The sequence below is a fragment of the Colletotrichum spaethianum genome (assembly GCF_022836535.1).
Source record: "Colletotrichum spaethianum MAFF 239500 DNA, contig14, whole genome shotgun sequence".
NCBI classification, from domain to species: Eukaryota; Fungi; Ascomycota; class Sordariomycetes; order Glomerellales; family Glomerellaceae; genus Colletotrichum; species Colletotrichum spaethianum.
The window spans coordinates 889,282-901,480 of NW_026054784.1; the positions used below are offsets into that span (position 1 = coordinate 889,282).

At 54.2% G+C, this 12,199-nt stretch overlaps 2 protein-coding genes across 2 annotated transcripts; one reads left to right on the forward strand and one right to left on the reverse strand.

The window, feature by feature from the left end:
* Positions 1-7,677: 7,677 nt before the first annotated feature.
* Positions 7,678-9,137, forward strand: ColSpa_06203 (secondary metabolism regulator LAE1; the record flags this gene model as incomplete). Its single annotated transcript, XM_049272415.1, has 7 exons — positions 7,678-7,791; positions 7,844-7,873; positions 7,952-8,045; positions 8,094-8,149; positions 8,192-8,365; positions 8,588-8,664; positions 8,714-9,137. 7 exons carry the CDS (start codon positions 7,678-7,680, stop codon positions 9,135-9,137), a joined length of 969 nt encoding a protein of 322 aa, XP_049128372.1.
* Positions 9,138-10,031: 894 nt separating this feature from the next.
* ColSpa_06204 (monoogygenase CPUR_05431) lies at positions 10,032-11,573 on the reverse strand (the record flags this gene model as incomplete). The annotated part of the gene is made up of 1 exon (XM_049272416.1): positions 10,032-11,573. The coding sequence occupies one exon, from the start codon at positions 11,571-11,573 to the stop codon at positions 10,032-10,034; it is 1,542 nt and encodes a 513-aa protein (XP_049128373.1).
* Between the last annotated feature and the right edge of the window lie 626 nt (positions 11,574-12,199).

A 12,199-nucleotide genomic window follows, 5' to 3' on the forward strand; every position in this document is an offset into this window, starting at 1 on the left:
TCGAGAAGGGAGGGTGTTGGGCATGACTGGGGGGTTTACTGGTCGACTTTGCAGCGGTCTGCAAGTTTGCATGAGACGAGAGGATCTACGGGAGACGATCTCTGCTGAGGATGATTTTCCCCCTTGGTTGATATATGAGTGGAAATGGGACGTCGGCAAACCCAAAACCCAAACCCCAACGCCGGACGTTGGTTGTTGCTGAGGCTCTGGGCAACTGCCCCCCCCCCCAAAGAGACTCTGTCAATTGGTTACTGTTAGCATTCATCTCGGCAACGATCGTACATACGTAGTAGCACGCTGGATTGGAAATGGTCAACTGAGAGAATAAAAATACGAAGCCCCCTCCCTCGAGACAGGCCTCCCCCGGGTTTCGCGATCCACTCGAAGCATCCGAATTCAATTAAACTGTGGCCGGGTGCGAACGCGACCGTGAACCTTGGTCCTTTCACCCCTTACCTGGATCGTAAGCGACGTGTCACTAGGCCTTGGGAGCTGCTGCTGTACCGTTGCAACTTTTCCTGCGGTTTGCGTTCCGTGCGCGGGTTCGTTGTCATTTGCTGGATGAGATGCTTCAGGTTGCTGTTCGAATCGGAGGAGGCGCACGCCTCAACCAAGAACCTCCGAGCAGAATGCCAGATCTATGTATTGGCTTCGCGGCGGCCAAAGACGATCCCGGGTTCGTCGAGTGCACATTTCTTCAGCGGTGGCAGTGCTCAGCCCTCAACTGAGGGAGGCTAGGCTCAATGGAGACTACGTACCCGTTTTGTCGATGGCGGGTGTGGTGGTGCTGGTGCGAGGTCTGTGTGATTTGACGAGAGGGGAGTTTAGGGACTCGAAGAACGGGGGAGGCTTGGGAGGGGTGGTCCTTGCCCCATTTTATTCGTTTTAGCCCCGATTGTGGGGGAAGGTGACGCTTCAGTGCGGCGACTCGCACCTGGCGAGGAGCGTTAGTTGGAAATGACTGCAGCACTCCCAACCACCAAATGTTGATCTCTGCTGCTAAGGTTGTCGCTATTCTATTCATAGCACCGAGCCCAATCAACCAGGCATGTCCGATGTAGTGTAGGCATCTGTGACTGTGATGAACCAGGCCATTGAACCTCACGAGGCATGTTGCTTTCGTCCGCCGTTGCGTGTCGTGACTGCACAACCGAGGCGCATAGCAGCAGTGTTCGTCATCTCCTGCAGTGCTTGTTGACACTTCACTCGCCCGTGTCTTGTAAGCGTCGCCTGGCCGGAGGCAGACCGTCTTAGTCGGCCTCTTTCGCTCTCCGTTGGCGCCCACGCAGCATACACGACAAGTGCGCATCATCGTGATCAATTAGCATCTCCAAAACTACAACTGCATCTGATCGGCAAGTCCATCTCTGTGTAACGGCCGTGCGGCGAGCAATTCCTCCAACGCATCGCCTCCCGATCTCATCCCCGGCTTGGCCTTCACGCCTCCAGCTGCTGCTGCCGCTGCCCCCGTCGCCTGCTAACAGTAGTTGTACTGCGCCTGACACGGACGACGCGGCTCCCACTCTTCGTCTTGCCTTGCCTGGTGTGTGTGGTGTGTGTACCGTACTGTACGATATGTATGTACGCTAACGCCACGGCGCAGTAGTCTCGTCCCAATATCCCGACCAAGACATTCCATAGCCCCTTCTTGTCGCTTTCCAGATCAACTTTTTTTCTTCTTCGGTTTGCTTCTTTCTTCTGCGCTTCCACGTCCCAACGCCGTCGAGTCGACTGAACGTCGCCATCTCACCTCGACGCTGCCAACGGTCCATTCCAAGGTCAGGTAGACCTTGACGTAGGCACCACCACCCACCCCCGTCCGTCGTCGTCCTCAGCCCCCCCCACCCCGGTCTTTTCTCCCCTCTCGGTGTTGACTGTCGTGGTCGCGGTCCCTCGTCCCACGTTATTCCGTCCTCCGTGTGCTCCCCCAGTCGGTCACCAGCACCTGGCCACTGGCCACGCACAGCATAGGATTCCTGGACCTTGCCTCTCTGTACAGCGCACCACCACCACCACCACCACCACCATCCGCGCCCGTCCGTGTATCCAAGGCCACATTTCCCGTCCGTACGATACCCATCACTTCCCCGTCCAACCGGTCACATTGGACGACCCGTTCTCCAGCGAACCCATCCGCGCCATCGTCGAGCATCTATCGCATGAATCTCCTCCGTTTCACCCCTTGTCTCTCCACCTAATCACGTACCCCAGCTGGTAACTCGTCGACGGTCACTACCGCATCACCCGGGTATCCGTCTTCCACGTAGGAAAAGCTCACGCCTTCGGCTCGAAACGACGCCTGTCCTGGCCACTTGCTTGGTCCATCCCATCCCCGAAAGCAGGCTGCAGCCAACTCAGCCAGAGCCTCGATCCCGCCTTGCCCAACTCTATTTGCGAGTTGCTTGACTCTCCCCGATCTCTCAAAATGGCCGACTTCCGCTCCCCCTCCGACGACAACCTGCCCTCCACCAACGAACAGCGCGACAGGACGAGCAGCATGTCGCTAGGAACCACAGAAACCGTAACAGCTCCCTCTCAGAATGGGGGAGCCGGTGCACCCAACGGCGGCGCGCCCGCCGGTGCCGAGACAACTTCAGCGCCCGCGCCCGAGGTCTCGCGCCAGGTCCAAGAAGTGCTATCATCAGACGTAAGGCCGCCGCCTGCTTACCACCGCTCACCCTGGAGAGCCCGAATGCGCTGACAGTTCCTCAGATCGGAGTCGCAACCATGCTGAACCAGCTCAAGGCGAGCATCGCTTCTGCAAAGGTGAGCGAGCGTTGCCCAATGGCACATGGCCGCAGTTGTTGACGATACTCTAGGAATTCGCCCTTTTCCTCAAGAAGCGATCGCACATCGAAGAAAGCCATGCCTCCTCCCTCAAGAAGCTTTCCCGCATCAGCCAGGAGACGATGCACCAGCCCGACCACCGACAAGGCACCTTTGCGCAGGCCTACAGCGAAATGATGTACATCCACGAGCGCATGGCCGAGAACGGCTCCCAGTTCGCCCAGTCACTACAACAGATGCACGACGACCTCCTTGAGCTCGCCGCCGTGGCGGAGCGCAGCAGAAAGGGGTGGAAGGCGAACGGCCTGGCGGCGGAGCACAGGGTGGCAGAGCTGGAGGCCGCGATGCGCAAATCCAAGGCCAAGTACGACGGGCTGGCAGAGGAGTACGACCGCGCGCGCACCGGCGACACCAGCAGGAACAGCGGCAAGATGTTCAGTCTCAAGTCCAAGTCGGGCCCCCAGCACGAGGAGGATCTTTTGCGCAAGGCCCAGGCCGCCGACCAGGACTACCAAGCCAAGGTGCAGACGCTGCAGAGCGAGAAGGCGGAGCTGATTGCGAGGACGAGGCCGGAGGCCATTTCCGCTCTCCAGGATTTGGTCAGGGAGACGGATTCGGGTCTGGCGCTGCAGATGCAGAAGTTTGGTATGTCGAATGTGGTCTTGCGAGTTTCAGAGCTAACACTCTCGCAGCGTCCTTCAACGAGAAGCTGCTCCTGAGCAACGGCCTTAGTATCAGCCCGATCAAGGGGCATGGCTCCGGGGGACAGCGCAGTCTTCGCGAGGCTGTTATGGCCATCGACAACGAAAAGGACCTTCACGACTACCTCACCTCTCACTACTCAAAGGTGGCCAACAACAATAACGAAATCAAGTACGAGAAGAATCCGATCCTGGCCACGGCCCGCCACCCGGCAATGGGCCACCAGCCCAATGCGTCAGTCTCAAATATGGCACAGATGACGCCGTCCGGCCAGTTCTCAGGGCCGCCACCCGGACAGAGCCAGCAGCAGCAGCAGCAGCAACGGGAGATGCCGCCTCCTGCTCGGCCAGGGGGGCCCCAGCAGCCCGCTGAGTCCCCCCGCGATTTCGTGCCCCCGAACATGCCTGCGGCGCAACAGCAGCGGCCGTCGTCTCAACAGCACCAGCAACAGCAGCCCCCTCAATCGCAACAACACGGCCGTAGCTTCAGCACCAACAACATGCTGAACCAACCTAGCCAGCAACAGCAGTTCCAGTCGAACCGCAACTCGGGTGTGGTGACGTCGAAATACAACGGAGGCTCCATGACATCACAGGGACCGCCGCAGCTCGGAGCTCTACCATTCCAGACTTCATCTTCGCCTCCCCCACAGCAGCAGCAACAACAACAGGCGCCGCCGCCGCCGCCGCAGCAGCAGAGCCAATACCAGCCGCCTCAACAGCAGCGTCAGGTTAACCCGATGCAGCAGTATCCCCCACAAGGAGCCCCTCCCGGAGCTGTAGGATACCCCCCGAAAAACAACAGACAGTCCCCTCCTCTCGGTCCTCCAGGACCGGCGCCGAGTGCCGCGCGGCCCGTATTCGGGCTGAGCCTGACTCGCCTGTATGAGCGAGACGGCTTGCCTGTGCCGATGGTCGTCTATCAGTGTATCCAGGCAGTGGACCTCTACGGACTCGGCGTTGAGGGTATTTACCGACAGTCCGGCTCGTTGACGCACATCAACAAGCTCAAGACCATGTTCGACACGGACTCGAGCAACCCTCTTCTTGACTTTAGGAACCCCGAGAACTTTTACCACGACGTCAATAGTGTTACTGGCCTGTTGAAGCAGTTCTTGCGCGATCTTCCTAACCCCCTGCTTACGACGGAGCACCACAGCGAGCTGATTGAGGCAGCTAGTGAGTTTTCCCGCCAAGTGTATGTGAGCTTTGCTAATCATTGTCAGAACTCGAGGATGACATTGTCCGCCGAGACTCCCTCCACGCCATCATCAACAGCCTGCCCGATCCCAACTACGCCACCCTACGCTCGCTGACCCTGCATCTCCACCGCGTCATGGAGAACTCCCATGTCAACCGCATGAACTCGCACAACCTGTCCGTCATCTTTGGCCCCACGGTCATGGGTACCGATCCGGCCACCAGCATTGCCGACGCCGGGTGGCAGATCAAGGTCGTCGACACGATCCTGCAAAACACCTACGAGATCTTTGACGATGAGTAGTCAGTCTTTGTTATGGACATTGCTTGCACTCGCATTAGCGTCATTGTTTCTCCACAAGCATAGCGGCATCAGCGGATTCCCCCTTTCTCTGTTTTATTCCAGAGCAATGGTCTGTATATTCGACCAACCACCTCATGGAGGAGGCCGAAACGTACACAATCCATGCATTCCCGGCACATAATAGCGTATGGCGGCTACTACGTCTTCCAGCCCATCATTTTAGTCCCCATACCCGTCGACGGTTAATTCGGTTTTAACGGAGCGAAAAGGTGGTGGAGGCGTTGGGGGGGTTAGGGCAACGTTTGTCTTTTTTCTTCATTTCAGGGATACCAGGTTTCTGCTGCGAAGCAAAGCGCGGCGCAGCACAGCGCAGCGTGGCGTGGCGTCGCACGCAGCGTCTACGCCGAGTTCTCTTCTCGTGCGGCTCATTTGCCATGTGTTGACGGTCTGTTTAGTCTCTCCTCTTTGTTGTGAAGGGGAACCGGAGGGGCACGAGGAGGGGGCACAAGGCGTCTGGCTGTAGCGTTGTGGCAGAGGTGACGATAGTAAAAGAGGGGTCTCACTCCATTTCCGTGTCTTCCAATATGATTCACAAGCGTGTGATGTGACAGATGGTGGGTGGGCTAAGCGAAAGGAGGAGCGTATTGCCGTAAGTGCTTCACTACTAGGTGATTGCTGATATCTTACAAAGGCTGGCACTATCAAGCACTTGCTTACTTCACTTGCGGTACCATTGCAGTCCATCTTACTTTCCCTTATATTGTACGCCAGAGGGACTTCCCATGACAGTGGCTTGTCAACTTTCTCGGAAAGGTCAAACCGGTATCGTTGCTTGTACTGGGCAGCTTCCTGTCCCCGGCCCCCCAAGCACATCCACCATCACACACTTCCGCAACGGTCTCGGGGGTCAGAGAATCGGTTCACAGTGCTGGCTGCGGTTCCGGTAGAATCAGATCGACCTGCAGTGCGGAAGAAGCGGAGATGCACTGATGTGTCACGTTTGCTTCTGGTTGCTGGCGGGGTGTGAGAGCTGGAGTCGGTCAGACTGTTGGGTGGGAACGGACACATTCTGTGCGCTGGCGTGATGCGATGCCTTGCGGGACGTCAAGCTGCTTCAATGTTGCGGCTTAATTAAACTTTGCGAAGACCATCGGTGTTCTCAAACGTATAAAGCAAGGCGCTTGTGCCCGCAATAACTTGCAGGCACCAATGATAGCTTGCCGTCCAAGTTAGAACGCCCCCCTCTTCTTGCGCACAACATTCCCCTCTGCACGCCACATCTCAGAGTTATCTCACAGTTAATTGACCAACCCAACCACCGGAGTAGGTAACACTAGCAACACCGCCTTTCTTGATATGGCAAAATACACGGAGAACGATCTTCAGAGTGCATTAAAAGATGTCGCGGGCGGTGCAGCCATACGGAAAGCTTCCCGCACCTGGTGCATACCAGAGTCTACCATTCGGGCCCGAATGCAAGGCAATGGCACACGACAAGGAGGCCAAGCCAACTCCCAGAGACTCTCCCCAGAGCAAGAATCTCTCATCGTCGGGTGGGCATCGGCCCAGAGTGCGCTCGGTTTCGTGCCAACCCATCAGGAAGTGAAGGAGATAGCCCAGCGAGCCCTTGCGGTTAGAGGGGACCACCAGCCATTGGAGAAGAACTGGCTTGAGGGCTTTATTGAACGGAATCCTTCCTTACAGACTAGAAAAGGCAAGACGATCCAGAGTCTCCGAATCAAAAACGTCACGACTAAATTCATTCAGGCTCCAGCGGTGACGAAGAGAAAGGCCCTTGATGGCAGGGAGGTTGTATAGGTCGAAATAGTTCTGGATGAGACTGACCTGATGGAAGGCAAAGGCTCCGACAGCTTGGTTTTGAGTTTATTGTAATAAGAGAGGTCTATAAGAAGACGCCAGATGCCCAGACCTAGATCTATCCCATCAAATGCGGTTAGACAACAGTACCGACTATATCCCGGATGAGTACATTTGTATAATTCATGAGCAGAATCATACAGACGGGCGAGCAACGCCATGTCTTCACCCGAACTGGATCAAGTCCATCACTTCTGGACTAGGCGACAACGAAGACGGACGAGATCATTAAGTCAAGTAGGCAGGTTGCGAAGCATCACGAAGGAATAGCGAGATGGGGTGTCATTACCACGCTTCCTTTACCTCAGCATTTTTTCCTTACCTAGGCTCGAGTGCGCCAAAGCCTGTCATGCAATGAGACGTATACCTTCTGCAGGAAGGATGGGGCCGCGGTTGGGACTGGTCTGACCGGCTAGCCCATTGTGTTTAGCGAGCCTAAAGGCTTCCCTGCCACTGCCAGGATAATGAGATTCGCATTGGTCAAGAATCCTTGTGTGTGGAGGATGAGTACACACGACCCCCACCGCGAAGCAACGGGGGACTATCGGAAGAGGTCGCGTAGTCGCTCATCCGCCTCCGCGCATCATGCCAGCTGCCGTTTCTGGAAACCTCCTTCCCATTGTCGTAAGGAGAGCCAACAATTCATACCTCCCAAGGTGGATAAGTCCCTGCGTAGCGAGTCTGCTGTGGCCCCAACCCCATGGGCATATATATTCACCATAGCCCAGGGTTTTGGGTGGTATCTGTATGCACACCAACAACGCCACTACATCAGGACGACAGTGCCTTGATTTCGGTAGAAGAATGATGTCCAACAATGCCACAAACGCCACGGTAACCGGGGCTAACGCATCCGCCCCCGGTACAGCGGTCCCCCATACTACTGCCGATGAGACCACCGATGTCCTTACGGCTGATGTGGTGAGATCTTTTCTGGCTACTGCAATCTACTAGTATACTAACGTATTCTTAGATCACGGACGATGACTCGTCAGAGAGCAGAGTAAGTGGTACTACCTCGATGATAACTATATTCTCTGGCCTCGGTCTGGAGTCTAGAAACTGATCTAACGCTTTCCAGTCGAGTCTGGCTTCCTCAACTGCGAGTGTAACTAGTTCAGTTCTCGATTACCGCATAGAGAATGGACGGACGTACCACAAGTACAAGGACGGGAGTATGTTTGTGCTGTGCCACCACGCTGAAACCAGACTGACTGACATAGAGTACTGGGCACCAAATGATGAGAGAGAAAATGACAGACTTGGTATGGCCCCTGTTGTGTGCATGTCAGGTTTCATCATGGCCTCAAGCTGACCCAAGGCCGGCTGCGGCTATAAAGAGTTGGTGCACAATCTTTACCTCAGGACTTTCGACGATCGTCTCGGGACTGCACCACCCAACGACCCGGATTCCAAGGTCGGACGGGTCCTTGACGTCGGTACAGGTTCCGGTATCTGGGCCATTGATTTCGGGGATGAGCATCCTGAGGCTGATGTGAGTGAAATTTCCACCTTGATGCTCCGAGGCATGAAAGTAGTTTACTGATGGTTTGATAGGTTATTGGCATCGACTTGTCAGCGTCTCAACCCAGCTTGTACGGCACTTACCCGAAGGATAACTTAAACCTGTACTTCAAAGCTAATATGGCCTTCTAGTGCCCCGCCAAATGTACGGTTTGAAATCGACGATATCGAGGAGCCATGGACTTTTTCACAGCCTTTCGACTACATCCACAGCCGGATGATGAAGGGCAGCATTAGGGACTGGCAGACTTATCTCAAGCGATGCTTTGAGTTGGTTACCCTCGAACTATCCATTCTCCGACTTGCTAATTCTTGATAGTAACCTCAGTCCTGGCGGGTATCTTGAGCTCAATGACGTCGATGGCTTCCCCACGTCAGACGACGGTACTCTCACAGAGGACTGCAACCTCATGAAGGCTTTCCGTTTATGCTTTGAGGCGCTAGCAGCCCTTGGGTCTCCTTTCGAGGAGTTCAGCCAGTTCGAGGGCATCATGTCTGAGATCGGGTTTGAAGACGTCCATGTTCGGCGGTTTAAATGGCCGACGAACAGCTGGCCAAAGGACCAAAGACATAAGGAGCTTGGCACCTGGAACCACGAGAACCTGGCGCCCAATTTGGATGGGCTTCTTATGGCCCCGTTAACGAGGGGCTTGGACTGGACGAGAGAGGAGGTATCCCTGCTTGCAATGGAAGCTCGTAAGGACCTCGCGGATAGGAACATCCATGCTTATTTCAACATGTGAGTCAAAGTCCTTCTCTCCTCTTGAAAGGATGAAGGAGAAGACAACTAAAGAGGAAGATAACATTTTTGACTAACCTTTCACAGCTGGTCCATCCACGGACGAAAGCCTTTGACGGCTAAATAAAGTCAAGGATTCAATGACAAGGTGATGCTGAGGCCACACTTGCAGGTTTAGATGAGTGTTGTATCATCTCCTAAAAGCTCTGTGAACAACACAAGAACGCGCCGGTTACCCAGAATTCATGAAATTAGTCATAAAAGTGAATAAATAAAAATGTTAGCATCAAATCTCACGCCTATCCGCCGTTATTCTCTTCTAATTCCAAACAATATTAACATTAAGCACCAGACTTACTTTGGTGCCATTGTTGTAGATCACGTTTCAGCCATGGATCCTGAATTATAGCTACTACGTAGTTCTCACCACCGGCCTGTCTATCGTATTGTGCCCTTATAACCTTAGCAACCTGAGTCAAAATTTCCTTCTGCAAGACCAGTCCCCTCTCATATCCCTCATGTCACGAAGACCTGTATAAGCTCTGTCCTAAATCATGTCGAAAGGAACAGTAATAAGAAACAACTGCTAACCAAATACCCGGCTAAAGTTTATCCGCGTTGTCTACTTTGTCCCCTTCCGCCTTCTCCCCATCGCCGTCTTTCCCAATGTCCAGCTAACCATCTCCGGTTGGTAATACCATGGCAACGCGGCCATCTGTGAGCCCATTATTTCGGTTTTCATGATCGTCACTACGGGGTTCAACCAGTTCGAATACATCAGCCCGGCCATAGCGTACGCAATCCTGGCCAGAAGGATAGGATTCGCCGTAGCTGGTATCATCATCAAACAACTAAAGAACTTTTATTATACGACTCTGACTCTTCCTTAAGCTCCACGTCAAGCATGGAACCACGTATCAAGTGCGGTTTTTAGCCTAGCGATATCAGGTTGTGAAGACTCCTCCGCCACCCAAGCAACAAAGCCATCGCATCGAATGAGAAGAGCGGAAATGCCTAGTCTGTCCTGAACATCTCCGTGAAGATAGTCGATCAGTCCGCCATACTCATCTGACTGGATCGCCACCTCTAGGGCTTTGTCCTCCCCGAAATTGAGGAGCAATCCCTGACCCTTCACCAGCTTCGGGTTGAGTCTTGACCCGTCTTTGAAAACGAAGTCAGGCGCACTGCATCCGACTAGGGGATGTTCGTCATCGCCTAACGAGTATCGTTGCGAAAGACCCCATACTCTATCGATAAAGTGATTGACTCCGTCGTTCGTCTTAATCAGATCGGTCGCGAGCGCCCGCAAAGCCCGACCGGTCGGAGTCGGCTGCATCGTCGCAGCTTGTGCGCGGTTCCAATCAAGAACCGAGGCGCCGATCGGATGGCGTTCTTTCTCGTAGGTATCAAGCAACTTGAAATGTGACAGGCCGCCTTCACGCTTTTCCCCTCGGATCGTGGCAGCCAGCTTCCAACCCAGGTTCATCGCGTCACCCAGGCCAGCATTCATACCCTGGGCACCAAAGGGTGGGTGGATATGCGCAGCATCTCCCGCGAGCAGGACACGACCTTTGCGTAAGTTCGTCGTCTGTTTAGAGCGGTCCGTCCACACTGAAGCGAGATGAAGCTTGGTGATATGCAAGTCTGTCTTGCCAATGACACGTTCCAGCACGTCTTGCATACGTTCTTGGGTGAGCTCCTGAGTCTGGCCAGCACCCCCATCAAAGTCCATCAGAGCAAAAACCCCCCACGGTGAGAAGATATAAAACCCGTTCTCGGTTGGATTGAAGCCCATTTTTAACTTTTCTGGGTGGTCGATATCGCATCGAAGGCTGTAACCGGTGAGGGTTGCTTCTGTTCCAACAAACTCAAACCCCGCTGCTTTACGTACTCGGCTTCGACCCCCATCACAGCCGACCAGCCATCTGGCGCGGAAATGTTTGTCGTTTCCTCCTGCCTCGACTATAATGCCACCGTCGTCTTCCTGGACGATGCGGTCAAATCCATGCCCACGGAGGATCTCGACACCCAAGCTTTCAGCGCGCTCAGTCAAAATGGTCTCGATCTTTTCGATAGTCGTTGGTGCAGGCATAAGAGACGGCCCGGTAAGACAATACTTGTGGCGGGTCAAGTCGAGTTTGTGCATATCGAGCATAATGCCGGCGAAGTGACCGCCGAACTTGGAACCACCTCTAGCTTTCGGAGAGTGAGGCCGTTCGGAAAGGTCGAAGAACTTATCGATCAGGCCGCGCCGGTTTAGAATCTCAATTGATGACGTCTGCAAGCCTCGAAAGCCGAATGGCTGTGTCTTCCAAGGGGATTCAGGAGCGGCATCGCGTTCGAGAACGAGGACAGACATGCGCGCCAGACCTAGTTCGCAGGCGAGGAGTAGCCCGACAGGACCGGCTCCGGCTATAATGACGTCGTAGAGCTTGTTCATGTTATCGAACTTGGACTTCCACTTAGAATGAGGCCAACGATGAGAAATGCCGGGAAACCATTTCTTCTTTCCCGAAACCACGACTCGATATATATAAAAGTCGAGTATTCGGAATTCAGAGGGATTCGGAAGAATGCGGACATTGTTGATAGTCGTCGGACCGGAGCGCACACATAGAGGCCGGCTCGGTTCCGAGTCTTTGGACGGGCCCGAGAAATCAGTCAAAGTACACACTTTCCGACCACCTAAGAATCCCTCATCCCTAACCTCCTCCTGTTTGAATACGTCATTGATTGGATATCCTTGTTGTGACTATGGATCTATGTGTCTCCAGGAAATCCCCTTTATCTACTGGCCTGCCTTTTGCTGGGTCTAGACTTTTCTATAAGAGAGTGGACGGGATCCCCGAGTTCTCCAATGGGCATGGTCGTACGTGGAAGATATGTGGTGTGGAGCTGTCTTAGTAGCCTGTTGTGAGCGGAGACGGAACAGCTTTTTCGCGATGGCTTCAATGTCCTGGTGTGGTGGGCAAGGGTCTTGATTTTGAAGTTTTGTTTGCTTTCGGCAGCTTCGATAGGCTTCGTGGCTTGGAAACAGGCTAAAGAGTCTATAATCAAACCTCGAAA